Source organism: Saccostrea cucullata, unplaced genomic scaffold (assembly GCF_032062105.1).
Source record: "Saccostrea cucullata isolate Sc308-1 unplaced genomic scaffold, CSIRO_AGI_Scuc_v1 ctg3094, whole genome shotgun sequence".
NCBI lineage: Eukaryota > Metazoa > Mollusca > Bivalvia > Ostreida > Ostreidae > Saccostrea > Saccostrea cuccullata.
In genome coordinates, this window is record NW_026934926.1 from 41481 (window position 1) to 53886 (window position 12406).

The 12406-nt window shown below is 32.5% G+C and overlaps 1 protein-coding gene across 1 annotated transcript; it reads left to right on the plus strand.

Annotated features, from left to right (window-relative positions):
* Positions 1–244: 244 nt before the first annotated feature.
* On the plus strand, positions 245–8121 carry LOC134241555 (uncharacterized). Its single transcript, XM_062723594.1, has 8 exons — positions 245–556; positions 1405–2280; positions 4772–4875; positions 5166–5265; positions 5368–5471; positions 5622–5721; positions 5897–5999; positions 6142–8121. Exons 2-8 carry the CDS (start codon positions 1413–1415, stop codon positions 7289–7291), a joined length of 2529 nt encoding a protein of 842 aa, XP_062579578.1. The 5' UTR covers positions 245–556; positions 1405–1412; the 3' UTR covers positions 7292–8121.
* Positions 8122–12406: the final 4285 nt, after the last annotated feature.

Genomic DNA, 12406 nt, shown 5'->3' on the forward strand with positions numbered 1-12406 from the left:
ATCACAGTGTAATCGATGCAAAGCGTTATTAATGACGCAGATATTATAGATCGTATAAAATACTTTGGTTATGTGACGTCTATTTCATATTATAAGAATACTTTGTTACGAAGCAATTAAGAGTTAGGTACGAAGTGTCTTTATGAGAAACGCATGCATTCATTTATTATGTAAAAAACATAAATTAGCGTGTCGCGGTAAACATAACTTAGTTAGAAAGCAGAGGGCATGACACTGTTTTTTGAGACTGGCCAGGAAATGCTTTTAATGAAGCAATTTTTCTTACTCAGACTGTTAATGCAGCACTAAGACAAATGACTGTAATCCATATAGAAGAAATAGACGATATATGCTGTATTATGGATTAACAATGAAGTGTTATGACTTTTTTCAGCAAATAAGTTTTTAACTCATTATACAAGAGGAATATAACGCTTTACGTAAGTGTGACAGTGTTGGAAATTAAACAGTCGACTTCGTCAAGGCGCCATAGGATTGTGTAATATGATACCAAAGCAGAATAGTGGTATCCTAGCCACCTAATCCAAGACAGCAGGTATTTTTTACTTAAGAAAAAAATAACAGATACCATCTTTAGAAACTCTATTACAGTTGAACTGTACACATACATGCACGAATTGTGTAAAATGTTAATTATTTGTGTAAGCTGTCAATATTCTATCAGATTTTTATCATTAATTTTTTGAAATACACATATATTTGTGATTTCTTTCTAGATAACAATATTTTATTAAGTGGGTTAAGAAATCGAAACGTAATGTTTTGAAAACATTGATTTAATTTTGAATGGTGTTTTTAAGCGCTGCAGGGGAAAGGTTTTAATTAAATTTCATATTAGGCAGATTAAAGAGGCTGATTAATCATACACATTACAAATGTCAGCGTAAACCTTCCATCAAATGATTCACAATTTGAACAATAGTACATTCTCTTTGCTCGTAAGAGCAGGACATAATAACTAAAAGATGCTGAAACTACTTTTGGTTTCCCCTTTTTTCTTTAAATATTTCTTCAGTCAAAATTTAAACATATTTGCTTATTTTGTAAAGAAAAAAATATGTCAATGTACGAGCAAATGTACGAAAGATTTGGTTTGGATTTTTATAATTAAAAAAAACATAATAAAAAATATTCAAAATTTGAAACATCAATGATGAAATCTTAAATGAATTGAACAAATATTAAGACAGACTTTAAAATTATACACCGGTATGTCTATCATATGATTTGATATTTACCATCATTCTTTTTTATCTTCATAAATTTTACTCAAGGAGTTTGTTCATAAATATTCAATACTTACATAGTCTAATCAATCAACCTTTATAATCTTCAGCTTGTTGAAGCAATCATTAGCAGTTATCCTTAACATATTTGTTGTAGTGTTGACGATGAACCACTTTCTGAATTTATTCACACTGTTTTCCTCCCTTCATGGACCAGCGTCTCCCCCCGGCCAGAGTGTTCCAGGAGTACGACATGTCAATCCGGTGCCCATGGCTCCATCGTTTCCTCTTGGTATACCTTTTAGTGACATTGAAAATATTTTAGACAGAGGAAGAGGCAGTCTTTCGATTCCACAATCCATCCAGAACAATTTCTTTGAACAACCTCTTCCATTTCATCTATTTTCCAATCCTCAGCCTCCGCCTGTTACTCCAGTCCCTGTAACAGAAATCATTAACATTTTAAACAGAATGAGAGCAGGAGGGGATCGTTCTCGACATAAATCCGAAACCTCGAAAACTCACCCAGAACATCGCAGTCCACATCACAATGTTAACTCTCATCAAAGTTCCCATCCGCCAAGCACTCACTCAGAGCATACCAAATTCCCAAGTCATCACAAGGGAGAAAGTGATTTTCATCCTGATCTACGATCATCGAACATTCGAAGAGAAAAGGATCATCTTAGGAAACCTGATATTGTGCATAGTCATCACCATTCTGGAAATCCTCGACAAATTCCTAAAGAAGAAAATTTAGAAAGAGAACCTTTTGTTGACACAAATAAACAAGCACGGATTTTTCTCAAAAATCAAATACAATCCAGCACTGATCATGGTAGTACGGCTCTAATAGAACGGTTTAAGGATCCTATAGGATTTCGTGCTCTATTAGAAGACTTTGAGAAACAGCCTTTAATTCCCGAAGTGATTCAGAGTTTTCGTGGAAACTTTATAAACATCTCAGGAAAAGTTGATACCAGTGTTGATTTTAAAGCAGCCGAAATTGATGATGTTACTAATTTGAACAATGGTAAGATCTTTTTCTTCAATGTTTCTCCGAGATGTTTTTCTAAATAAGGAGTATTGAAACACATGCTGCAAATTGCTTTGCATTTAAATTGCACATCTAGTCAATTACTGCTCAAGACAGAAATCATTTTAGAAGCTTTAAATAAATAGCAATTCAAAAAACGTCCTGATTAGAATTTTTTTTTTAAAAAAGCATACAGGGGAAAAGTGAAATTAAATCTAAATATTTCATTTTAATTTCATAAACCGCGTTACTACTTTTATGAGTATAACTTAACTTATTTCTAATTAGATTGCATTTTCTTATAATGATTATATCAATGTTCATTTAAATCAATGAAATACATGACAAGACTTTTTATACTTTATGGCCTTTTCACACGTCCTATTTTCATCTATAACACGATATCAATCATCAAAACGTCAATAAACTGTAAACTCCCAAACCTGTAACTGTTTTTGTATTATCATTTCAGGTCAATCATGTTACTTTTCCAGTTTAATTGCTTAAAGCGTTCTTTGCGGTTTTTAGCTGATTCGAAAAAGCTACATTATCGCAAAAAGAAATAAGTTGTTATTATTTCCCTCCATTTTTATGTTTAGTATTAATTTTAAGTGCATTTTTTCTATTGTATATACGATGAGATGCCGAATCAAATAAATTTAAATAATATTATTTTACTAAATTAGATAGTGTTTTACTTTAAGTGTGTTTCAGTTTTTAGTTAGTTAGAAGTACCATGTGAAAAGTAGATGTTAAAAGACGGAAATAGAATACGTGGGAAATTCATTAAATGAAATAATGTCTTCCAATATATGATCGAGATAATAAAGAGACTGCCAGAATGTCTGAAATTTGTGTTAAGTTGACTAGTAATGTAAAGAGGTATTGTAAACCTTTAAATCCATCAGTTTGGTTTAATGTATCAAGTTAAGTCACAAATATATCAAAAAGTGAAAATTTTTTCACTAAATTAAATTATTTATGCATAACTTTTGGATGCTTAATTAAAGGTTTATATTTGTGTAATGCAGTACCATAAAATTCATAGCATACTTTTTAATTACTCTTTCCAACGATTAAGGTAAAAAAAAATGCACCGAAATGCAAATTCAGTGTGTGTATGTTTTTTTTAACTTTCAGTGAGGTATAATTTATGGATAACCTTTCGTCACTTCAACAAAATATAATTAATTCAATACATTTATGGGTCCAGTGACCATTTTGTACTTTAAAAAAACAAATAGTAGTTACGGAGGAATCTTACACCTCCTAGACATCTTATTCCACACCTCGAATTTCTAGGGGTTCGTGTTCTATGCCAATCACATATTAATATTGTTTGTGGAATTTTTTAAAAACCTTTTTTTATTGCCCACGAGGTGTTCTTTTTAATATTCTGTATACCCCTGGTGGTACCTCTTACCTTTTAAGTGGAAAAAGAATGCTTTTAAAAAACAGCAACAATTATTTCTAACAGAGAGGAACTTGTCATCCCTTTCATTGTTGCCTTAAAATTAACATTTTAATGAGATACTTTCTTTCTTCTTTTAGTTGAACTTTTAATTAACTGTGTCAAGAATTTGCTTATATGAAATATAAGGAGATAGCAACAGTATTCAAGCTTAAAAGTCTATTAAACAATACACATTTTGGAGCAGAGCAAAGACGGGCCTCTGAAATGATAATGGTGATGTTTTGCTTATCTCCATCTTGTTATAAAATTTATCTGAGATAGAAACGCCGTGCTTTTTGCCTGTGACAAATCTCTTCCTAGTGCTAGTAGTTCACGTGTTTGGTCAAGGCTTTGTGTAGTAGGTATATATCCTTGAATTTTACAGAAAATGTTATTGAGTAACAATAAATGAATAATCTCTTAATTTAGAAATATATTAAAAAAAAACAATTTAGCAATAAACTGGAAAATGCATATTAAATAATGCTTTTTATTAATTTTGTTAGGCAAGTGTGGAACAAAGGTTTAATTTGAAACATTGAAAAGCAGTTGGAACCATGAACTTTTTCGAATATTTGATCACGATATTAAAATAATAATGCAATTTTCATTAAAAGTGCATTTTCATTAATGGACAATTAATAAAGAATTAAATGCGTTGCTCACGAAAATCTGATAATTTTTACTTTCAAAATTTTCTTGGATTAAATACTTTTTTTTATGATTTTTTTTTATTTTGAATCCAAGTTATATATATTGTGTATATCATCGTTTATTATCTTTGTGCATTTTGAAAATGACTTATTAAAAATAAAAAAAATAAGGTTTTCTGGAGAAGAATAACAGCAAGCGGTTATTTTTTTTATTTGATCTGATTTATACTCCATTTTTATCTTATATAAAACAGATCATCTTTAAAAAAAACTTTTCGCCAATCAATTACGGAAAATAGAAAAGATATAATATTCTACGCAAATACCATTAAACCAATATTTAATTAGGTCCAGATTCTTTATAATATTCTTTATATTATAGCTTCAGTGGAGTGTGACGAACTGTGTCCTTCACCTCTCCATTGCCCCTTTGGTTTTCTACAGGGTGTCTGTCCAAGATGTGAATGTGCCCCGGACCCTTGTGCAGTAAGTCCTCTGTTCTAATAAAGTATTTGCTGCAATATTTAGATTTACATATATACGTTATTTTTTTTTTACCATTCGTATTAAATATGAAAAAACAAAGCTCAGTTCTTGACTTACTAAGGCACAATATTTTGAGAACATGTAATTTGGGGTCACAAAAAAGCAACGATTTCAAACATCACATCTAACATCTGTTTATAAAAATGTTGGTAATTAAGAAAACAAAAGATTCTGTTAAAGAAAGGTTTAATTAGGCTGTCCTTTAGTAAAAAGTTTCATTCTGATTTCAGGACAACCCATGCTCCTTAAACGAAAAATGTATTCGTGTACCCTCCGAAGAATGTACCGACCAAAACATTACCAAATGTCCACAATTAAATATCTGTGAAGGTATAGCAAATTTAACCATTTTACTGTCATCTTCAAAATAAATTATTTTTGGGGGGTTTTGTGTACTTTATAGTTAATAATTCTTGTTTGTGTACGTTTCAGCTCCAAAGGAATGTGATGAACCCTGTTCTAATTCTGTCCATTGTCCATTTGGTTTCTTACAAGGCTCTTGTCCTAGATGCGATTGTGCACCGGACCCTTGCGCAGTAAGTTCACTTCTATATTGAAACAGCTTAGTTTTCCTTGAATTTGCATTGTTAATAAACCATATTTCATTTTGAGTCCGGACATTCTTCTTTATAGATAACATTTGATTTTAAAAGAATTCTAAGGCATGCTTGATTTTCTCTATTCAGAACAATCCATGTAACTCAACAGAACAGTGCATTAGTGTACCCAACAAAGATTGCCCCGACAAAAACAACACCACATGTCCCCAGTTTTATGCCTGCAAAGGTAACAAAAAACTTTTGGATGAGTTCACACCGTGCACATGTATAACTTATAAATAGTAATCTTTCTGTACTGATAATGATTTTTATATAGTCATAAAAGAGTTTTTTTTATCAAACAATAGGGATTTTCCATGATTTATGAGGAATCAATGTGAGTCTATTGATATTCTTTGTAGACCGTGGGTGTGATTGTCCAACTGACTGGAAACCAGTTTGTGGTACAGATGCTGATATGTTTACAAGAACATACATTAATAACTGCACATTACATTGTCACTCGTAAGTAATACGTACGTACATGAAGCCATACATGCATGTTTGATTTCTAAAGTCATGCAACGTCAGAAATATATATAGAAAAAAACTCCAATCAATGGTGAGGACTTCTGAATAGTGTATTACATTGTTTTCTTTTTTTCAGGGGAGTAATAAAAGTATACGATGGTGAATGCTGGCCTTCAAGCATTCCAAGGTTTTACTTCAACCCGAATAATGTAGACGATGATTATAAGACAAACAGAACCCTAATTGCTGATATATCAGATCCTGATAATGTTGTGTTTGAAATTTTGAATGAGACGGATGTAATAAGACCCAAGTCATTAAATGATTCTGAAGAAATAGACGACGATGACAACGACACGACGATTTTATCACAACCAACATCAACGGGAGAATCCACAACAAACGATACTGTAATGATAAATACAACAACAGTCCCGATAGTAAGTTCATCTGAAGTTTATACAACAATGCCAACATCAGAGGATATTACAAGTGAAACACAAATGAATACAACGACTAAACAACCTACTATAGACGATATGGTAACCACAACAAAGCATGATAATGTAATGACTACACCGACTCATCGGAATGTTGAAACTATCCTTAGTTTGCCAAGTATACGTCAATTAGAGTTAAAAGAAACCAATCCACTTCATACAATGTTGGAAATTCCTACTTCAAATACCTCAAAGGCAAGGGAAATCAACAAATATAAAGGCAAAGTTGATTTTCAAGAGAATAACATACCAAGAATTCCAATTCAATTACTACACCATGCACTGTTTTCACGTTTCATGCAAAAGCCAGAAAAAATGACCTTAGGAAAACTAATCAAAGATGAGGAGCAACTTATTTTGGGTACAGAGGGAGCTTTGAAACCGAAAACAACTTTACAGACTTATTCTAATTCTGCACAAAAGCCACAGAAATTAGAGAAAAGTAGACCACATGCTAAAAAGACTAATAAACAGTATTCAAACAAGGGAAAAGGCAATCCAACCACCCTTAATCCGTTTGAAAGGTTTAAAAAGAAATACTCGATGAGATCTCATACAAAACTAACAGGAAAAACAGAAAAACTTGATAAAGGTAGTTCACACAAGGAAACTAAGGCTAGTCATATTTCTAGAAAGACGAAGACTGTTTCACGATCTAATGACAAAGTGAAAAAGACATCAGTTGATCCTGTCGAGGATCTCATGTTTGAATCTGATGATGACTTCACAGGACAAGATCTACCCAAGTTATATGATATCCTGAATGAATATCGTTTTGGTAAATGACACGTTCAGAATGTTTTTGTTACATGTATAATACCTTCTCTAAAGGTGTGATTGCTCAAAAAGGAGTATAGACGCCTATCTTTATATTTTATGTTTTTAAAGAAGAAAGAATGCCCTGAATATACCTCTGTATCCGATGTTGTGAACTTTTTATTGAGGGAATACATCGTAAATAAGTCTTCGAAAGTTAGAAGTGATGAAAATAGATGACACATACAAGTGTGAATCTATTGATTTTGTTGGGGAAAAAAAACCTCTACTGTCCTTTCTAGGAAAGTACAGATTCATCAAATCGTCATCTCAAGGAGCTAGTTACCAAAGCCTCACAAATTGTTACTCATCGTGTTTATTTATGTTTGTTGTATGTATTTGTAAAAACCGAGCATAATATAACTGTACTGGTTTATATGTGCATTCACGAAACATTCAACCATTTACAGAAACCATTTTACATTTTTCATTTCTTTCATATTTCACTTTTCATGCAAAAGAAAGTGATTGATCATAGCTTCTTCCTGACTTAAATAACATGAATCTCTGTAATGGCAAAATATTTTTTACGTTTGTTGTTTGCTTGATTTACTTACTTTATGAACGTATCAGTAACATTTGTTTCACTTATTCAATTGATAGTTTTGCTTTTTCTATTCTGTTATGACTAGATCTGTTTCGTAGAAACTAGACCTATTGAGCAGATAACCAACACATTATCTTACCTTATATAACTTTACATTTTTTTCAGCTAGGAATTTAAGCATTTATATAACGCACATATCTTTCTATTTGATATAAATGAATACAAATATTAATGACATCTATGGGGATTTGACTGAGAGGTTTTCAGGTATTAATTCGCCTGTTTTATCCTAAAAATATATATTATTAAGTTTCTTTTCTTAGAACATATTTTCAAAATTTGTAGCTACTACTAGCACTTAATCGTCAGCATATTTTTTCAAATGTAATGTAATTTTTTTATCCATACTGTTTATATTCCAGCAACTATACAATGTTCAACTTTTTTATTGCTACTAGTTAAAAATAACTTTGGAGCCAACGGAGACTTTTTTATAATGAACTTGATGTCTCTTTTACAGTCTAGGTTTGAGACAAATTCCTCGGTTTACTTCTTTGTAGCATTTATCAAATCTGAAATAACTCAAGTGACACGTCCTAAATAGAGCAAATAAGTTTTTATTTTTAACGCAATTGTTTATGAAATCGTGATAACAATGACGTAAATGTACTCAGATTTATAAATAATGATGTTTCATGTGATTGCCGAAAATTGGATGCCAGCATACAACTGTATAACCTGCATTCTATATTTAGCCTTAAGAGAACAAATTGATATATTTCTTATTCCAGGGTTTCAATCTGTTTGGGTTACCAAGCAATCTAAAGAAATGAAATTTATGGAGACAACGAACAGCATATAATCTTAAAGTCTATAAAACAATACAAAATTGAAACAGAGCAAACACGAACCTCCATAATTTCAGAGATGGGATCAGGTGCCATGATGGACTGAGCATCTCCTGCCGACCGGGAACTAACGGAAAAATCAGTCGACAATTCGATGTGAAAATAGTGACCTAACAATTTGTATGAAAACGTTAGTGAACAGATGTGATACCATCCTTAAAATCCAGCTAATCAATGTATATTGTTTGCAGAGCAGTTACAGACATGGATAAGCTGCCATGGGGAAGTAACCGTACCGTTGTCATTATTCCAAAAGTTAATTTGATTATCAGTCGGCTATCTGATCCTAAGAAAGTCATATTATTTGAATTTCTATCTATCTTATTCCTTCGTGATCGGGAGGCCCGGGTTCGATTCTCGTTCGCGGCGCCGTGTCAAACCTAAGTCGAAAACATAGGTAAATGTAGTGACTGTTCCTTCGCCAGGCACTCGGCATTAGAAGTGAAAGTCACGGGTCTTTCGGATATCACCTTAAAAACTTAGGTCCCATGTCTCGGTAGGCGTTGGCACACTAAACAACCCTCACTGTTCAATGGCCCTGAGTGCCGAGTATAGGTTTAAATTTAGGCCCTTCACCGGCATGTGGTGACGTCTCTATATGAGTGAAAAATTCTCGAATGGGACGTTAAAAGATATATAATCAATCAATCAATCTTATTCGACTTCAGAGAGGTTTGAAGAATCAAAAGGAGTTTATAAATCTCAGTTGATTCAATAAGCAATGTATATAAACACATTCTAAAACGAGGTATATTATTGACAAACAAGTTGATGAAACAAGGATATCAGCAGTCTTGTTTAAAGTCATCATTTCGTAAGTTTTATGGTCGATGCAATGACGTTGTCAGCAAATACAATTTATCATTGAGTCAAATGCTGACTGACGTTTTTCATACTAATTGTTAGTTCATTATTTTTAAGCTGAATCGACTGATTTTTCCTTTATTATCATGACAAGGAGCACTCGGCGGGTGTGACCGGTCGGCAGGGGATACTCACTCCTCCATGGCACCTGATCCCACCTGTGATGTTTTGGAGGTCCGCGTTTGCTCTGCTTCCATTTTGTATTGTTTTATGGACTTTTGATCTTGAATACTGTTTGTTTACTCCATATGTTTCATTGAGTGAGTTCATTTATCTGCATTTATATAGGGCGAATAAACTGAAAAAAGAATATTAAGAGACATCTATCAAAACACCCCCAAAGAGTATAGAAAATGTTTAAGAATAAAATTGTTTATATTCTAGCAACTTCTGTCAATTTTCATACTTTTTTATGTATAAATGTTGAAGTTATGCCTCGATGTCGTAGTTTTAATTTTTTAGGAGTTGTCATGATCCTTGTATACTTTTATGTGTACATGTTATTTATTTGTCCATTGTTTGAGTTTTATAATAGACTTTGACATCACCATTAATTTATTGCTAATGTACAATATTGTAATCCAACAATGCATAAAATAATTAAAGCGGTTGCATAATTGACGTATTTGTCTGGTACATGCATTTTTATAATACATCAGTTATAACATTTATGTACTGTGGAGGTTTTTTCACCTTCATGTGCGATAATTATTTTTTTTTCCCTAGGGAAGATTTCATTTTCAAAAAAAAAAATGTTATAGTATGTTTCAATAATTTCAATTGATTTATAGTATTCATTTTGTTTTGTCATTAAAGTATCTTTGTAATATTGTATCTTTGTGTGTTTGAACCCTAGTGAATTCAACAGATTTATAATGAGTAAGACAAAACATATTTACAAGCTAAAAGTACTGAAATACTGGAATTCTGTCATGCTTATACTTGGTATTAAAATGTATTTTCCTTTTGTCACAAATTCATTCCTTTTTTAAAACTTAAAATTTAATATCAAGTTGAAATCAAAATTAGAAAAGAAAACCCACAGAGTCTGACAAATACCTGCTCAATATATTGGACGTATAATTAAAGACGTTGACAAAACCGACGACTTAACTTGATGATTTTTTCGACAGGTCTATCGCAAACCTCATTTATGCAGCAATTTTTATGCATTTTTCGTCTGCATATGAAGTTTATGTCTCCAAGAATTTGATATGAAAGGAAGGAGCACGTTCTACATAAAAAAGCTTTCTAAAAGAAGGATATGGAAATCACGAACAGTATTCAATCTCAACGTCCATTAAACAATATACAAAATAAGAGCAGAACAAACACGGACCTCCGAAACATCAGAGGTGGGATCAGGTGCCATGGAGGAGTGAGCATCCCCTGCCGACCGGTCACACCCGCCGTGTGCTCGTTGTCATGATCAGGAAATAACGGAAAAAATCCGTCGCCAATTCAGTGTATAAATAATGGACTAACAATTGGTATGAAAAACGTCAGTGAGAATTTGACTCAATGATAAATTGTATTTGCTGACAAGGTCATTGTATCGACCATAGAATTTACGAAATGATGACTTTAAACGAGACTGTTGATATTCTTGTTTCATCAACTTGCTTGTCAATAATTTACCTCGTTTAAGAAATTGTTCATACGTAGAGCATGCTCTTGCGTATCGAATCAACTGAGATATATATACTCCGTATGCAGGTGATGAAGGTATATTGCTGCATAAGTAATGGAAGTTGACGATAGAAAAGTTAAAGTCATCACGTTTATCATATAGCTTGGTTGTTAGATTACCATTAGTGTCTTTTTCAAGTAAAATATCCAAGTATGAAGCAGAAGTGTCGGACTCTGTGGTATCTTTTATCTCAAGCTCACCAGGATATATCGTGTCGACGTAGGAATGGAAATTATAATTATTAATTGACAATACGTCGTCGGTATATCTAAATGTCGAGTTGAAGGCCACAGCAAGTGTTTTCTTCTTTTCACGCATAAGATTTTGCATAAATTCTGCTTCATATGAATATAAAAATAAGTCTGCTAATAACGGAGCGCAATTTGTACCCATGGGAATTCCAATAGATTGTTGGAATACCTGGTCTCCAAAAACAAGGAAGTTTATGGACAAATTAATTGAAGATACCAGAAAATCAACAATTTCGTTTGAAATAAAAAAAAATCTCTGGCCGTTAATCTAACCTTGTTTACAAATACAAACTGTTAGTTGTTTACTAACGTCTTCCACACAATATTAAGACATTATTTCTCATCCTGAATTGGCTACGCATTTTCCCGTTCACCCGACCATGACAATGAACACATAGCTGGTGTGAAAGGAATACAGGGGATGCTTACTCCTTCATTGCACCTCATCCCTCCTCTATTTTCTGAGGTCCGTGTTAGCTTTACTCATTTGCATTGATTAAATGGAAACTGTTATTAAGAATCTCTAGGTCAGAAAATATGAAAGGCTTCTTTTATACTTTGTTTAAATATGGCTTAATGGAACCACAATAGTTGGTTGAAATTACCTCCAAATACTTGTGTATATGGGTTTTTTTAATATTAGAAAAAACTGGCTACAATTATAATTAGATCAAGAACACTTTTAAAGGAAAGCTCTAACACCATTGTAAAAGCAGAATTTTAGGCGGAAAAAAACTTGAACATCATTGTAAAGCTTTTATTCTGAAAAGAAAGCACCAGCAGATCAATTTATTTACGGCATAATGAGGACAGTGAATTAGAAGA

Bases quoted from the DNA above. Each gene is read 5' to 3' on its own strand.
- LOC134241555 (XM_062723594.1), top strand. From the start codon at position 1,413: ATGAACCACTTTCTGAATTTATTCACACTGTTTTCCTCCCTTCATGGA. The intron at 2,281-4,771 runs GTAAGATCTTTT...TTTATATTATAG, and splicing joins TGTTACTAATTTGAACAATG to CTTCAGTGGAGTGTGACGAA. The intron at 6,000-6,141 runs GTAAGTAATACG...TCTTTTTTTCAG, and splicing joins TGCACATTACATTGTCACTC to GGGAGTAATAAAAGTATACG.